General features: G+C 39.5%; 1 protein-coding gene and 1 long non-coding RNA gene across 4 annotated transcripts in view; one reads left to right on the top strand and one right to left on the bottom strand.

The window, feature by feature from the left end:
- Nucleotides 1-5,587: 5,587 nt before the first annotated feature.
- Nucleotides 5,588-15,714, top strand: LOC139623619 (uncharacterized). Of its 3 annotated transcripts, none has more exons than XR_011691561.1 (5): nucleotides 5,588-5,742; nucleotides 9,287-9,424; nucleotides 12,046-12,371; nucleotides 14,004-14,105; nucleotides 15,588-15,714. It is a non-coding gene; the product is annotated as an uncharacterized lncRNA (long non-coding RNA). The 3 variants fall into 3 exon arrangements; XR_011691559.1 differs by having other exon boundaries at nucleotides 14,001-14,105; XR_011691560.1 differs by lacking the exon at nucleotides 15,588-15,714 and adding an exon at nucleotides 14,188-14,744 and having other exon boundaries at nucleotides 14,001-14,105.
- The window catches only part of gdap2 (ganglioside induced differentiation associated protein 2), a 38,263-nt gene continuing 35,042 nt past the window's right edge, over nucleotides 14,750-17,970 (bottom strand). The window contains exon 14 of the mRNA XM_071481961.1: nucleotides 14,750-17,967. Within this exon, the coding sequence (XP_071338062.1) occupies nucleotides 17,926-17,967 (42 nt within the window). The 3' untranslated portion in view covers nucleotides 14,750-17,925. The remainder of the gene's footprint in view (nucleotides 17,968-17,970) is intronic.

The raw sequence follows: 17,970 nt of genomic DNA, 5'->3' as shown, positions 1-17,970 counted from the left end.
CGTTGATTCGCCTCTCGTTTTCACAAAATTCATTTTAAGCCCCAGTTATGTTAAAAATGTGAGTTTTATCCCTTTGCAGCTGCACTGCCTGATCTGTGCGTGGTTGCAAAGAGAGTCTCAAATCCCCAAAAACTGAAACTCCAGTGGGTTCTGTTATGATAATATGTAAAGTAGCTACACTCCTCTGGTCATAGGACATGAGAAATAAAAACTAAACAGCAAATCTGCCTTTGATATATGCGATTGCAAAGACCCACAGCTGGGCTCTAACATGAGTCTGTAGTTTACTGACACATCCTTATAGCATGTCTAGGTATCGAAATTTAAACCTTTAAAGGGGCTATTTGTAAGTTTTGCTGTTGCTACAGAGCCAGCGTTAGCATTAGCAGCTGTTTACTTACCAGTCTCTTCAGCATCAAACTTCATTCCTTTACTCACCAAGAGCTGTCTCCAGTGGTGGGAAGCAGGTCTTGTGTTTTGCTTCTGCTTCTGTCACTTCTTTTTTTCTACTGAAGTTAGCATGCTAATTAGCTAGCCCTGGCCCAGTTGGCCTGTCTTGACTCTTTCCGATACAGAGTCACTTTAGCATCCAGTCTGCCCTGGTAAGTTGCTCTTTTCATAGGGTGGATTATAACCTCTTGTCTTGTAAATGCAACAATGGCTGAAGCTGTTGGCGATACTGGTAAATAAACAGCTGTTAATGCTAATGCTAGCGATGTAGTAATACCAAAAATACTGTATTACTGTAATTAGAGTATATTTATTTGAAATAATAATAAAAAAACAAAAAACAAAATCTGAACTAATGTTTTCATTCTCATCTTCCAGGATGTTCTTTGGTTCAAATCTGAAATGCAGAAAAAAGGGAACATATATAATAGAGTCATACGTTCAGCTGGGAGTTACATGCCAAATCCAATGGGATTTATAGTCTGCTATAAAAGCATTCCCTAAAATAACACACATTTGGAGACATACTGTCGTCTAAATTATCACTGCATACTGTAGCATTAAGATTTTCCTGAGCGCCCTGTCCAAACCATGCAAACAGCCTCAGACCAAAAGTAGACAAAAGTATGTGGACAGAGGTGTTTAAAAACTATTAAAACTATTAAAATAGTCCTTTAAGAGGAGTTTGCAGTAGCATTTAACCATTCTTTGAAGATCAAGTTCACTCTTTAAAATCATTTTTAGTATAGTTTAATCAGAAACATTAAATATATTGTATCTTGGATATAATGTCTTAAAGTCTGTGCATGAAAACATTGAGATCCCCTCACAGAAATGTACAAGGATTTAAAAGCAACACCACCTAAGGTCTATCCATCACAGCCTGGAGGCCCATTAGACCCATTAAACTTCCTCTCCATGTGTCGACTGTCTGGACTTTGACCTGTGAAGGAAACAAATGAACATAAAAAAATAAAAAGTGTGAGAAGTTGAGCAGCTCATGTAAACTGTCCACCCTTCTCAGGAATCAAGCAAGCTGTGCAAACATGAGCAGCCTCTTCTCCCCACCATGTACAGCCCCAGAGGAGTCCCATATATAGCAGGACACCAAGGTCCCGAGAAACAGGTGATGGGTGATGTGTGGAGGGTGACCGACCTGTGGCTGAAACAGAGAAAGAAAAAAGAGAGAAGGGGGGGCTCAGCATGTTCTCATGTACCTTTCCACGCACTGGTGGTTTGTTTCCCAGAAACACTTACACTCAACCCCTTCAGCATACACACACACACACCACCTTCTACCCATCAATCTATGTAAAGCATACTCACACAGCCTCACAGGTCCTGTGCCAAGCATGACGGGATGGGCGTGTTTGCATATCTATCTCCTGAGGATATACATATGTGTTACTACCACAGTCATTTTTCACATTCCCATCAGAGCAAGGCAACATGTGTTTGGCCATAAATGCTGAAGAACCTCAAAACTCCATCTGACTGCATTCATGTCCTCTTCCTCTTGTACAGTTTCTCTCTGTACTTTTAATGCACTCTGACATGCTGTTCTCATTATATCCCTTTAAGATATAGCTCTCTTCGTTCAGAGTGTCTGATCCCCGTCCAGACATATAAGAAAATGTGTGCTCTGTCAGACAGCATGTGTCTCACACCATGCCTACAGAGTGATGAACGGAGGTCATCATCGGTTTTTAACAACCTCCAACCTCAATGTCCTGAAACATGAACAATCATATAGGTTGTTTTTTTTTTGTACCCCTCTGATACGACCCATAAGATTGTCTCCTGAAACAGTGCCCCTACGGCAGCAGACGTACCAGACCTTGGTTGTCATGGTCACCAGTCTAACTCATAAAGAGGGATCACAGTGACCAGAGTTGGAAGAAGCACTGTCATTGTTTACTTAAGTAAAGGTGTTAATAAAGCAATGTAGATATATTCCACTATGTGAAAATCCTGCATTCAAAATCCTACTTAAGTGAAAGTACAGACATATTATTGGCAATATGTACATAAACTCTCAAAGTAAAAGTTAATACTGACGTCATTGGATATATTGAATTTTACTTTGAAGTTTAAGTTTGAAGTTTAGTCCAGGGTTTCCAATCAGGGGGTTGTGCCCCTTCAAAGGGTCACAAGATAAATCTGATGGGTTGTGAGATGATTAATGCGAGAGGAAAGAGGGAAAACAATTTCAAATCTGTTTTCACTTTTTTGGACTTTTCTTGCTTTTTTGTGAAATATTAGGTAATTTCATCCCTTTAGGTTAAGACTGTTACTGAAATGAAACCATGTGAGAAGTTCAGAAAGGAAATGTCTCTTTGGTGGAAACTGCAAATAAATCATAGACATTTGAAATGTCACAAGGAGTCGGTAAGAGACCGCTGATTAAATTTTGAATTACTGCACTTGAATAAATGTACTTCGTAAGTTTCCCTCACTGATGGTGACAAGCATCCAGGCAACCAAAGTAGTCAGTTTCAGGGAACTCGTATTTGCGTCAGCATCCAAAAGATTTGTCTTGTTTTTATTTTCACTGCAGTTGCATCTGCTGAGCTCAGGTTCAGCATCAGGTTCAGACAGGAAATATGAACTAGCTGGAATCCAGCGACTGGGTTTCACAGGCTGTATCAGCTGATTGTAACACTGCACCCAAAACTGAACTCCAAGGAAGAACATGTTTGTTTGTTTGAGGTGAAAAGAAACTTACACAGTCACCTTTTTTTTCTTTATTCCTTTTCAGTTTTCATCAGCTGTGAGAGTTGTGCTCCTCTCTGGTAGTTGGAGATTTTGAAAAAGTAAATCAGAAAAGCCAAAACTGAACTCAGAGTGCTGTAAACTGGTTCTATTACATTCTTTATTTCACTGTGTAGTTCATAATTCTTCAGCCCACTTGCTTGATATTTGTAGGTATGTAGCTGTCTCACATTTTAGCACAGGGAGTTGATGTTTATTTTCTCACACATACTTTGTTAGTGCCTTTAAACCTATTACTTTCAGATGAGGAGAGTCAGGTTTCAAAAGAAGAAGTATTAAAAGCCTTTAGTTAAGAGATGCAGTTTTTTCTCAAGGATGAAAACTGCTGTTGAAGCTTTTTGCATGTTTTTTTTTTCCTTTTTTTTTGTCCTCCAATCAGCTGTCAAAGGTACAACACCTGCTGTGACATCACTGACTGAGCTCGCAGTTTGCTTAAAATGAAACTAGAATTGACAAGTTTTCACAGGGAGTACAGTAGAACTGCAATAAAAACAAGCTTGCATTAAATTCTTTACTGAGCAGTGGATCAATAAATCAACAATTTAATGACACCAATAAATAAAACAGTTGATTTTCACTGAGGCTTCAGAGTCTCTCTTCTGATTGGCTCACCAACCTGTTGTTACTAGAGCTCCAGAGAGAAGCCTGAGAGAGGAGATGTAAAATTACTCTGAGATGGTTTTTGGTTCTTAAACCACAACTATATCTTCTTATGCATATCAACACTTCAAAAAAAAAAAAACAACAACTAAAGAGTGTAAAATATGGGACCTTTAAATCATGAATCACGTATCTTTTATTTTGTAAAAACCCAGGCAAGAGAGAACCACACAGCATGATGTGCTTGGGGAGCACTTTCCATTCAGGTTCAGTGTCCAATTAAAATAAATCCATGGTAAACAGCCCTCTCCTTCAAACTCCACACCTTCAGTTTATATCACAGACTTTCTGTCAACAGCCTCCAGCTTAAGATGAAAAACTCCCTCTAGAACTGTTTACACAGACTGCGTACAGCTCCTTGTGAAGAGTGCTTGAGCTCCATGTATGAAATTATTGCAGTTCCACTTTAAGCAAATGTACTGTTTAACTTTCTCCCTTGTTTGAAGTACAGTAATATAACAGTCATGTATTCTTGGGATAGGTTTGAAGACCAAGGAGGACAGCTGTTGCTTAGGAGGCTCCTCCAGTCCCAAGTGGCCTTGGGCAAGATACTGAACCCCAATGTGCCTCTGATGGCTGTTTCATCAGTGCATGAGTGTGTGTGTGAATGGTAGAAGTGCTCTACAGGTAGATGTAAGTGCTGAACGACTGTGTGTATGAATGGGAGAATGTGGCTTATATTGTAAAGCGCTTTGGTCAATAAGACTTTAAATATATAAGCGGTCCATTTACTGAAAGCAGGAATGTGTTGTGAATGCAGTCTGTACCTGTCCAAACACTACCTTCATTTGCTTCAGACATCATTGTTTGTATTAATTTATAAGTGAACTCATAACACTGTGACATTTACTGCACTGGTCTTGTCCTGATCAGGACTCTTTGGAAGTTCCTATATAACTGCTGAAGTAAGAGTCTGCTGGACCAGTCATTTATGAGAAGTAACATCACATCATAGAGCTTCAGAACAACAGCGAAATGAGTCATGCTTCTGATTAATAAGTCCATTATTTACTTTCCTTTATCCCTGTTTTAATTTCCTCTTGAGAAGATTTTCTCATGAGATAGAGATCTGGTTCAATGGCTGCCAAGTCCACTCTGTTCACCAGTTCGTTGTTAACTTTGTCTGTTGGCTGTTGTAGTCTGCTGTGATGTATAGTGGGTGAGGTTTTTTGTTGCCAACAGTTGCCTGCTGCAGCTGGAAATAACACTAATAAGTGAAGTGTGAGGTGAACCAACACACCAAAGTACACAGATCAATAATAGTTATTTGTTGATTATCCATCCATCCATTTTCTGTACCTCTTATCCGAAATCGGGTCGCTTCGCTGAAGGGGGGGGGGGGGGGGGCTGGAGCCAATCCCAGCTGACACTGGGGCACACCCTGGACAGGTCGCCAGTATTTGTTGATTATATTTTGTAATATTAATCTGTATTGAGTAATAGTACACAAAGTGTGGAGTAGAAGTATAAAGTAACAGAAACTTGAATAATAAACTGTATAATCAAAACAATGAGGTAAAATATGCAGGAGCCCCCTCACATATTCAGTAATGGAGAAAACAGCAGTGTTGGATCATACTGTTGTGAACATAGACACAGTATGTTGCTTCATGCATCTTTAAACGATCAGGGATTATTGTCCCACCCGGCCAGGATGAGGGCTGACAGAAAGCGAACACACGCAAAATGCAAACGTCAACAGGTGTACGTTTCGATTGTGATTCATGAAGGTGAGCTCTCACCGCAGTGAGGGAGGCGTTTCGTTCTCCAGCATTACACTGAATAAAAGCAATGTGAGAGGCAGCGAAAGCCGTGGAGGCCTTGGCGCAGGAGCGGAGCTGCAGCATCTCATCCAGACAGGTGAGAGCAACGACAGCACAGCTGGGGAGCGCGGTGAGCGCGCTGCGAGGCACCGCAGGGTCGTGCAGGTGCATGAAGTGGGCCACGAAAACATGCATGCAATTGTTCTTTTAATGATAAAAAAAAAAACAACTGCTAAAAGCAAGTGAATATTGGACTTAATTACATCAGGTGCACAAACACCACTTGCAATGAATGACCATGTTGCTATAGGTTCATTAACTTACAATGAGATATCTGAATGTAGGCTCTCAACTTTGTTCTGCCAAAAAAAAAACAAAAAAACAAAAATACAAATCAGTTGTTCCAGATTGAAGTAACAGTATCAAAGGTTAAAGAACACAGAATAGTCTCTGTGACTGATATATTATTTATTAGTCTTAGATTGTTAAATTTGACCATCATTAATGTGTGAGTAACATTCTACTGTTCAAGATGGACCTAGTGTGCTGCATGCCTGCGACTTTATATACTTTTAACTGTTAAGATAGTTTACCTCATCTGAAAGCAGCCCAAAGTCCCAACTTTTTTTTTAAGATGTTGGGAACCACTGCTTTAATATTTGATGGTGCACTGTATTTTTAAAACTTGAATCTTTTTATGTGAAATCTAACTGAAAAATAACCAGTAACTCCAGCTAATAAATGTAGTACAGTACAATATTTCCCTCTGAAATGTAGCATAGGGTGGCATCAAATGGAAATGCAATACATCAAAACTGTACGAAACACAGTTTTCTTTTAAACTGTTGGTCATTTTTGTTTTTGTTTTTCTCATTTATTCTGGTAAAGCTACATGTAGGAAATTGGTTGGTTATTTTTTAATTTGGTATTCTGTCAGATGCATGATCCGCCAACTGCATATATAAAAAAAAAGATTCATATTCAGTTGGGACCGCAGAGTGTATACAGTCTGATCCACTGACTGTATCTGTAGGAGCTTAAAAGTTGTGTTTATTTGGGAGTAGCTGTCAAATCTGTCTAAAACATGGATATAAGCAAATACATCATTTAAATGTTCCAGATGTCTGAAGTACTGCCTTCCTTAAAAACAGAGTGCATTCATTGGGATAATGGGTTTACATGCCTCAGTGTTTGTGTTGGTGTCAGCATACCACAGATGTTGTACTGCAGCGTCCTATTATCAGTACAACAGCTCATCTGCACCACTGATACTGTTAATGTATGTGTGCTGCATGCCTGCGTGAATGCCTGTTTACATATGGACACAGTCAACATGTTAACATATACACTAACACAATTCATCTCTTGGTAGAATAAAAATATAGCACTTTTCAACATGTTAAAGTGCTTAATGAAAAAACATAAAACCAAGAAAATGCAAAGATCAGAGATAATAGAATATAAAGTAAATAAAATAAAAAGGGGACAATGAACAGTCTGACCCCTGTAGATACCATCCATCAGCCTGCTCTGTACTTCAAGCCCAGCTCATCCCCCTGGTGGCCACACCTCTTCACTGTGTGCTGACCCCGTCTTGCCCCCTCAGCATTACACACCATTCAGAGAGGCAGAGCCAGAGTGGCCGTTCAGTTTTAATCAAGCCAGCACATGCTCAGCTTGAAACGCTGCCACATATCTGGGCTGTGATAAAAGACAGGCCGGACAACTATGTTGACCAAGGCACATTCACACACAGAGAGGCCAGCACCTAGCTGATTGAACTCCCACCTCATGTGTTCCATGAAGCTGTTTTCTGTGATTAAAATATTGCCTCCAGACTCAGCTTAAACACCGTCTGTTTCTGATAAATTCCCATAAGTAATGTGTGTTTTATTGACTGGTGAAGTGGACTGTGTAGTCTTCAAGGCTGATTTGAGATGTATGGGTGGACTGTTGGGCTATTTTTGCTGCATTACTCTTCTCCTGTCTCTTGAATGCATATTGGTTCACCACTTTGGTCAAGACTGAAATAGTTTGACAACTATTAGAGGATGAATCATACTGACTTCTACTGTAGCGCCACCATGAGGTTGACATTTGTAGTTTGAGTTTGAGTGAAACTTCTCAACATTTATCAAATGGATTGGCTAAAACTCCTGTAAAACCTTCGTGGTTCCTAGAACATCCTTCTGATTTTGATGAACCCCCTGACTTGTCCTCTAAGGCCACGTGAGGTTGACATTGTTGCTTCAGAGTGAAACATCTCAACGAATCTTATCCTGACAATCATGTTCCCCAGAGGATGAATCCTACTGGCTTTGGTTATCCCCTGACTTCTCTTCTAATGCTACCATGAGGGTGACATGTTTGGTTTTTATTGAAACATCTCGACAGCGACTGGATGGATTTCTGTGAAATTTGGTGCAGACATTCGTGGTCCCCTGGGGATAAAATATAACTTTGATGCCCTGACTTTTCTCAGTGATGAGCACCATCACCATCAGTTTCAGTCTGTTTGGTACCTTCATTAGCCCATTCATGGGCCCAGTACTTGCCAAACTAATACGCCTCAGCTCTACTTTGTGTTATATGTGCTAACAAGCAAATGCTAGCATGCCAAAAATAAGATGGTAAACTTTATACCTGCTAAACTTCAACCAGTAAACACTGTCATTGTTAGCGTGTTAAAGCACTGCTGTGCAGCCTCACAGAGCTGCCAGCACGGCTGTAGACTCTCAGTGTGGTTTGCTCTTGCACTTTGGTTTTAGTGTCACCTCAGTGTGGTATGCATCAGATTTTCCTCTGGTTTGTGTGCTGTTTGCCTCTGTTGACATTCAAGCTTTTTTCTAAGTCTGTTTGTATTCTTCTGTCCTTTTATTATGTCAAAGACCAGGCGTCTTAGACCAATGTAGACTATTCATGGGGTCACAAATGCTTGGAGTGTGGTTACCAGTGGTAAAAAGGGACAAACCAGCACATTGGATGGGTGACAGTAAATAAAATGCACAACCAAAATGACTCAGACCCTACAGCAGTATTGGTTGTTCAAGTCTTAGTATAAAACAGGGGAAAATATCAGCAGTAGAAGAGGTAATGACATTGGAAGCTACTCAACTGCTCAGTGTTCCCTAGGAGGTCTCATTAGTGCAGCTACATACTTTTTATGGGTTTGACCGTGATCTTGACCGAACACACACTTGACAAATCATCACACAGCTTCCTTCTGCACCTCACCGTTCCCCTGTTGCTTTGTGTGCTGCTACTAATTACTGGTAAGACCAGTTTTTAATTTTTTATCATCTGGAGATCAGACCTGGTTTCATTGATCAAGGGATTGCTCAATACTGTCTAAACCTGAGCTTCAAAGGGGATGCTGAGACCTAATGGCTCTGAGCACATGTTGGTCATGAAAACTGATTGCATCCACACACGAGTGCCGACTTTGCGGTTAAAAGTTTGTTATTTCTGTCTTCAATGCACTGAAGTCTGTGTTTGATTTGATGTTGCTGTTTAGCTACTTTGTCGTTATCGTTTTCATCTTCAATTTGGATGTGTGCAAATGTGTGAACCTTCTGTTGTACACGGACCCTGCAGATGAATTATTCTGGTTAACCTCCTTTCCCTTTCTGTTATACCTACAGGTACAGACCTTACTGTGTAAAACAGCTGCACACCACTCCACGGTGAGGTCAGCCTAGAAGCTGAGATGAGATGAGTCACGAGGAGCTTTGTCTTCATCAAGGAGGCTTTTAGGATTTTGGTTCTGTTTGTTTGACCAGGTGAGTGCAGATAATGTCATTTTTTAACTCTAAAGGACTAGTTCAATATTTTTTAAAATACTCTTATTCACTTTTGTGTGGAGATAAATCAATATTACTCCCTGTATGCGAAGCAGCTTAGCATGAGTTCTGGAAACAGAGCAACACTTTGACCAGTTCACTCCAGAGGTGATACAATCTTTAAAGCTACTAATTAACACAAGATAATGTGACTTTTGCTGAGCAGTGATAACAGTGGCCTCTGCAGCCACAAGACTTACAGGATGCTGGTGCATTAAATTCTGCTGGGCTCTAAGTGGTTAAGAGCGCTGGAAGCAGCATACCCCTAGAAGCTAAGAGCTCATGTACAGAAAACAAAGCGTGTTAAACTCTTTGGGAACAAACACAAAACCATCATCTCAGTACAAACCAGCAATCACACTGTCCACTCATGTGAAGTCAGCATTTGGCTGATCTGATTAAACATCTGAACACACAGCAGTTGTGTTCAAAGTGTAGACGCTGTAGAGCTATAGTCTCTTCACCTCTGTACTGAGAATACCAAGCTAGCTCCTTCTTATACTCATCTTAAGATCCCCACAGTCGGTGGTGTTACGTTGTGCTGTTATGCATTTCTGGTGTGCAGGAACAGGAGTGTGGAGCACAGAGTGGGATGAAAGGGGCCATTCTCCCCATTATAAGTCAGTGTCGCATCAAAATAATTTCAAGGTAAAAATGGTTGCATATTGTGTTTTTAACAGGGCATGTCTAATTTGTTTTGCTCTCACTACTGTTAGTAGTACTGTTGCTATTGTTTCTGTTTCTCTATATTTCTGTTTCTTGGCTGGGAGCAATACTGTCCTGCATTCTTGTCCTAATGCAGTTCAGGTAGACCTAGAGAAGGAAAGAAGGTCTCTACTGCAGCATAATGTGGAGAAATGTTTTTTTCATGATCAGAAGATAAAATTGGTTCAGTTTGAGAAGTTCTGAGCTCATACAAAAGTCACTTAATTTTCATTTATTTATTAATAGTGATGAAATGACTTTGTAAATACATGAAAATAAATGTCTAGCTCCGACTTGAAGGATTAAACTTGTAACTACCAACTAATCCAATAGACATCCAGTTTATGAGTGAAGCTAGGCATGGCAGACAAAAATACATCATCCACTTACTCAACTGTATTGTTTTTTTTTCCCAAAGCTCTAGTGGCCATGTTAAAAAAAAAAGATTTTCCTGGATTTTACTGAAGGTAAAATGTCAGTTTGAGTTAAGGGGAAAAATCCTCACAGAAAACAGTGCCACACAATGAGCTCATGTTCGAGAGAAGGTTAGAGGAAAAACAGTGTTTAAAGTGACATTTTCTTAATTAAAACGACGTTTACATTATGTCTGAGCTGAGTGTAATGGGTTCATTTAATTTCTTATTTCATTTAACTGCTGTCATGAGCCAACACTGGTGAACAGACATGGCCTGTTCAGCTGGTCATTGTCTGTGTCTTGGGTGTTTTAGGAACCTGTTAAACAGTAGATCGTTATTTTTAGACTTTGGTGTTTGTGTGGATAAATCAATACGTAAAGGTCCCATATTGTATAAAGTCAGATTTCCGTGTGTTTTTTGATTATAAAGCAGGTCTAGGTTCTATATTAATACTCTGAAAGTATCAAAGCCTCAGTCCACAGAGAAATGCACACAGCCTGTATTCAGAAACTGAGCCTTAAAACCAGCCGTCAGGACTTCTGGAACTTTGTGATGTCACAACAAAGCAGTCACTGCTCTCAGCCATGCCCCAAGCCCCGCCCACCCAGACCCACCATCCAACCTTGCAGGATTTGGTTTCTCTGAGTGTTTACCTGAAATCTGTTTTATTTCTATTTGATCACGCAGAAAACAGTCAGTGACCTGTTGTTACTAGAGCTCCAGAGAGAAGCCTGAGAGAGGAGATGTAAAACTACACTGAGATGTTTTTGGTTCTTACCACATATTAATCTTCTTATGAATATCAACACTTCGAATAAAACACTGGAAAAGTTTAAAATGTGGAACCTTGACCTTGGCAAGTGTTTTCAGTACAGTAGAACAGTATTTTCCCAAAATGTCTAACTATTCCACCCATCCATTAGCCGTACCACTTATCCTTATAGGGTTGCAGGGGGTGGGAACCAATCCAGTTGACATTGGGCGAGGGCGTGGTACACCCTGGACAGATCGCCAGTCTATCACAGGGCTGACATATAGAGACAATCTATTCCTACAGAGACAAGTCCATAGTCCATAGTGCAAGCAAATTACAGCTCAGTTACAAATCTTTCAGGGTTATATCTCTCCTCAAATTAAAGCTGAGACTTGGCACTTTAATGTATACATTATTCATTTATTTCAAATGTAAGGTGCTGAAGCTCAGAGCCTGAAGAATATATAAATGTGTAACTCTCCAAACATTTATTGTCTGGACTGTATGTGTTGATGTAGCAATGCAGACTAAAAAAGTTTATTTATTGTCATATATAAGTGATCTGTATGTTTCAGTGCTGTTAAAAACAACACATTTACTCCTCTGAGTTTTATTTGAACACTGGCCAAAGGCTAGTGATGATTTCCTGTGTTTTCCTTCTCTCTCTGCCTTTCTGTTTTGACCAGCTAATCCCTGCCTGTCACAAAAGGAGGTCCATAAAAGATGGATTTGCCCCTCCACCTGCCACAGCTCCTCATTTACAGGACAGCAGCGTCCTTCCTTCCCCATCTCCTGCTCAGCACTTTAATCCAGCCAGAACGAATAGAGAGATTAAAAAGCCAAAGATGAGACATGATGAAAGAGGGTGACAGCGGTCAGCAGGATGCGGGCAGGTGAAGAGACGGGGGCGTCGAGGACAGTGGAGAGCAGACATGCTGGTTGGAGGTTTTTAATCAGCACACGGCCACTTCTTCACTTCCTGGAACATAATGCTGTTTTCTGCAGAGGGAAGGTGAGACGGGTGGAAAAAAAACACGCTGAGTGCAACACCTGCTGTTTATCCTTCTGATTCAGCCACTTATGTGTCTCAATCTTTCCTGGGTTCTTGAAGGGAAAACACTGCTGTGGGTTTGATGTCTGTCTCATCTTTGCAGTCTACACAGCAGACATGCATTTTTAAAGATTACTTGAAATTTAACCATAAACAAATACAGTGAATAAAGTCTTTATATGTGTGTTTATAGCTGCACTGCCAAAACAAATCACGATATGTTCGATATCCCTTTTCATTTCTCAAAATATTGACGATTTTGTGGTGTAAAATCTCACTTAAAGGAAAATGCTGGTACTTCTCTGTATTTTACTTAGTGTCAACAAAAGTCATGAAAATACCAAAACCATCCACAAATAGTTCCTAATAACAGGTTTGGTCTGTGTGGTCAAAACCTGATATATCTTATCCCTCTGTGCCACATGACTCCATTTTTAAACCATTGTTAAAACAATTAAAAACATCAACATGTTCCTTCATTACAATGAACACGACCACTGTTGTTTAATTAGAATCAGTGTTGGTGTAAAAAGCACCATTGCACCGAATATGTGTTAATTCATGGCTGAAATTCGACCTCAGCACTTACACTATTGGGAGCAGCTTTTGTTCCTTTTTAAGTTGAGATATGATTGAGATGTTATTTTTTTTAATCTTTTAAAGATTAATTACAAATGTAGAATGTGTGGAATTTCTTCTGATAAAAATACAATATAAACAAACCCCACCATCTTTATCTTTTAAGATTATATTGTGATTATATCACAAAGCTAGTTAGCCTGACTGTCCCCCTGCATTTAAAGCATGTAGCCTCTTAGCTCGGTTAGGGTTAGGGTTAGCTAAGCTTAGCTTGTTAAAGTAATGTTGATTCATGTACAACAGATACTAATACTAATGTGGTAAAATTTTATACTGTGTTGCACTTAAAATTTGCTCCACTTTGACTGGCTGCATTAAAGCGATGGACATTAACTCATCAGTTGTAATGATATAATACTAAAAGCCATTACATATAAAGACTACTTTTATATTTCACATTTACCTGCTGATAATACTAATACTTTTAACCTTTTAACCTTTTAAAATCCACCATCACGCCTGGGTGTTTTGGTTTGTACCAGACTCACAGTCTTCACACAAATTGACAAATTATACACTGTCTCCTGATTCTATCTGTGCAAAGTATTTTAGGTTTAGTATGTTCCGAGTTGTGGCTGTGGGTCCAAAGTGTTTTCCACACAAAAGCTGTGACTATAGACCTTATATTCCCTTTTTTATATAGAAAAGACGAGGTTTTTGCCTCTGTAACTTTGTTGCAGTATGTTTTATTTTATTTTTTACTTATGACCTTTTGGTGGTAAAATTTAAAATGGTACCTTTTAAAGGAAACCAGGGTATTGACATTATTTTCAGGCTTGTGCACAGAAATGTGGGTGTCTAACTCTTGATTACTTGACTTTTACTTGAGCTGAAGGAAAGGATCTGAATACTTGTTTCACCACTGGATAAAACTGTAGACTTTTTGTTTTTACTGCTTCTGTGACATCTGCATCACGCTGCCCCTATTGATCATCATCCCTCTGATACTAGAAGGACGGAGTCTGGATGCTCATGATTCATGAAGGGGATGAATCATGAGTTTTGAAGAGAAGAAGGATGCAAACACCTGGATGTTTGATTCAGTGAGGCTTAAAGGTAAGAAAATAAAACATACATTAGTTCAACAGTCTGACTTGAATCTTGAATTGAATTTTGATTTTTTTCCATTTTGATGAAGTTACAGGATAGTTCATTCACTCCATATCAGGGCAAGGCAGCCGACAGGTGTGATGGTTTTACGTCTTCTTGTTAAAATGCCTCAAGGAGGTTCTCTGAAATATAAAGTATCAAACACCTTCCAAGTAAACTCTGATTTTCTCTTCTCAGAACAATTTGACTGCAGTACAAGCTTCCAGCTCGCCAACATGTAATAGCTGACTCTTAGACTTGGAGTCTTGCTCGTTTGGCTACCTAGATATTTTACCAGTGATCAGCAGTGATGGATCTTATTTTCCCTCTCTGGCTGACCTGAATTCAGTACAGTTCCTGAACACACTGTTCTCATTATACAGAGACATTATTTTATGACTTTTCTTTTGTCCTCACTCTGCTAGGAATTCACAGATTGTCATTGCAGTTGCAAATATCACCAAGGTCCAATCATTCAGTGTGAAGTTAAACTTCAGGGTTTTTTTAATGCAGCAAATGGTGGATGTCATTAAAAATAAAACTTAGAGTTGAACTGCAGCATGGACACCACCTATGCTTTAGTTGAGGACATGATATTAAAAACAAACTGGTCTAAATGATAAATATGCGCTTTATTGTCTTTGTAATCAGCTTCATTCTTTACTAAAATCAAAAGATGTTGAACTTTCTGCAACACAACCAACTGTTTTCTAAAAGGACAGTTAAATAGGACTGAAAAACACTTTAACAAAATCATTTTAATCAGTGTAAAGTAAAAAAAAAAACAAACAAACAAAAAAAAAAAAAAAACAGTACAGGATGTGTGAACACCAATGAAGTCATTTCCTATTAAGTCTTGAAATCATAAAAAAGGTCATATTCATTTCCAGGAAGTCAAAATTTGGCTCATTGTTTTTATACATTCTGACATGATCACAGTTCTGACAATAACGACTTTGCTGATCTGAAGCCATTTTCAGTTTGTTTCTTCATAATGGAGACGACTGAAGGGATTGACTCGCCACAGTTTTCATATTTATGATATTCTGAACAACACATTGTCACGTTCAGTCTTTAAATCTTTATTTTTGTAAAAGCATAAGGGGCAATTTGTAGTAACTCTACTTGGAAACATCTCACCAACACCCCTCATTTATTTTTTTTAGAAAAATAAGATTTAAAGATGTTTAACAGCTGATTAAAATATTTCTACTTCTCTTTGACTGTTGGCATTTTCTTAACAGGGCGATCAACTGTGCATTGATCGACATATCAGTTCTGGATGAGTCTAAAAAAAAATGTTACAACATGTATGATATAATTTAAGAAGCCTCAAGTTTGAAGCTTAACTCTATGATAGTGTCACTTGACTTTTCTGACTGTGCAGACGTGCTTCTGAGTCTGTTAGTGAGGACATCTAAAGACGAGAGCTTTGTTTGTTTCCTGCAGCAGAAGTGAAATGATTTAAAGATGCAGCTGCAGCTTCGTGACGTGGACACACAGCAGACAGGACCAGTGAAGACACAACGACATGCAGGTGAAATCCCTCCCTCCAGTGACAGACGTTAGTCAAACAGAATCTACATTTATGGTTATAGTGTAACCAGACAGATGGGGTTTGCTACATAATGACTGCTGGAAAAAGTTCAGTACATTTGATTCGCCCTGACCAGTCTGGTAGTCTAAGTTAAAACAAACTACTTGTGGATTGTGAAAACACCAAGTGGAGCTAACTGTGCAAATAATGGGGAACGAAACAGACAAACAGGCACAAAAGATTTCAAGCTCCATTAGCAAAGGCAAGAGGGAAAGAAAAGTCTAACAAGCCCACTTTCCTTCATCATGTGAGAGTGAGAATGGCTATAAAACAGCAGCTCTGATCCTTAAAACTGTGATGTAATGGCTTCAAACAGTGAACATCAGAGGAAGCAGAGCAACTGAAATGTATCCAGCATTTGCTCCAGAAAAAATGTACAATCCTTAAACAATTTGGAAGCAAATACATGAGGCGATGAGAGAGTTCAGGAGAGACTGTTGTTTGTAATCCTGTATATCACCTCCTGACCTTTGAGAACTGTGGACATAAAACTGTATAATGCTTCTGCAGACAGCGAGGAGGTTGAGTTGGACAATCAGGCTGATTTAACAAAGACTGATTACTGTATTTTTACACAAGCATCACTGTGGATGAAGAGAAGCTTCTGATTGACAGCCTTGTGATTTTAGTTTTATCTTTAAAGTCTCAAGAAACAGTGAGAAATGCTCAGGGGAGATCCTACATTTTCACGTTTTTATGTGACCAAAAGACCAAAACCCAAAAGTATTGGATTTATAACAATATAAAACAGAAAGAGCAGCAAATTCTCACATTTGAGAAACTGGAACCAGTGAATGTTTGGTATTTTTTGCTGAACAACTCCAACCATTGATCAATTGTAAAACTTGTTTTAGATTAATTTTCTATCGATGGTGATGGTGAGTCGTAGGTGGAAGCACATAGATGCCCTGCTGCCTTCCAGACAAACCATAAAGTGAGAAATTATGAGCTTCCTGCGAAGAAAATGCAACAGAAGCCAAGTTGAAAGTTTTTAAACTATTTTTTTGTGTTGCATATATCAGCAGTATTTCATCGGTCCTTAAATAACATTTTCATCTTAAACCCAACCAGAAACATTCATGTGGATTTAAAGCTTAACGAACTTGTCAACATTTTGGGAAATATTCTTATATGCTCTCTAATGTTAGATGAGAACTTAAATATGAAGCTACAGCTGTTCAAAGGTAAGAAAATCTGCCTACCAGCCCCTTTAAAGCTCACAAACTAACACACTATATGTTGTTTGTGTAATGTGTAAAAACGACAACTTGAGGTGTTTGCCGTTTCCCTTTGCTTCCAGTTTTTATTCTAAACTAACCTAACCATCCCTCAGCTTCACATTTAATGAACAAATATGTGAGTGGTGTCATCATCTCATTGAACTTGTGTCAATGAAGCAAATAAACATATTTCCCAAAATGTCAAACTGTTCCTGTAAGTTGCTAAATGGTTAAACAACTTTGTGATGTAAACTTAATGCTCTATGATACCTGGCCAGCGAACAGACTGACATTAGCTGTTGTATAAGGAGCAGTGTTTTTGTCAATCAAAGGAAATCTCCCCAGCGTTAATTTTTCTCCCCTGCCTTGGGTTTTCCCGACTGTGACCACAGGAGAGGTTGTTATTACAGCGTCGTACCAGGTGGGAATTTCCAACTTCCGACTGAGCGAAACACAGCATTAGTCTTTAGTTCATCCAGAGTTTTTAGTCCAGAGGGGTGTGGAATGACATAGTGTGGAAATCCAGACAAACGTCATCTTCTAGGATCCAGCATCTGAAAGGTCTGACAGTGTTCTGAGACATGAACAAGGACATCTGACGTGACCGCACGATGGAAAAGGGTTTGAGCAACTGTCAGGCTTGACACGATACTTCATATTTAGGGATGTTTGAGGAAACTGCTGAATAAGATCTCTTGGTGTAAGGCATAATCCAAGAACCACACCAGATCCACAAATAGTCTGTGGTGAGTGAGAACAACCGCTCACCAGGCCACACGCTGCTGAATGTGGCCCTGCAACTGCTCATTTAGTCCTTTTTGGCAGGGACAGAACAAAAGAGTTTCCCCACTACGCTTCAGAGCCGTGAAGAGGAGGGCAGGAGGTCAGACCACACGGGCAACATGATGTCCATAAATGGCTTCCAGTTGAGAGGCTGTCACTCCAGCAGAGGAGTCTGATTGGTGGCCTGTCACAGACCGGAGGACTGGGAGGGATGGTAGGGTCCGTTCACCTG

This window comes from Trachinotus anak, unplaced genomic scaffold (assembly GCF_046630095.1).
Source record: "Trachinotus anak isolate AG129_WGS33_773 ecotype Australia unplaced genomic scaffold, CSIRO_AGI_Tana_v1 ptg000001l, whole genome shotgun sequence".
Lineage (NCBI taxonomy): Eukaryota > Metazoa > Chordata > Actinopteri > Carangiformes > Carangidae > Trachinotus > Trachinotus anak.
The sequence above is the reverse complement of the archived record's forward strand: the minus strand, read 5'-3'. Positions and strand labels throughout refer to the sequence as shown.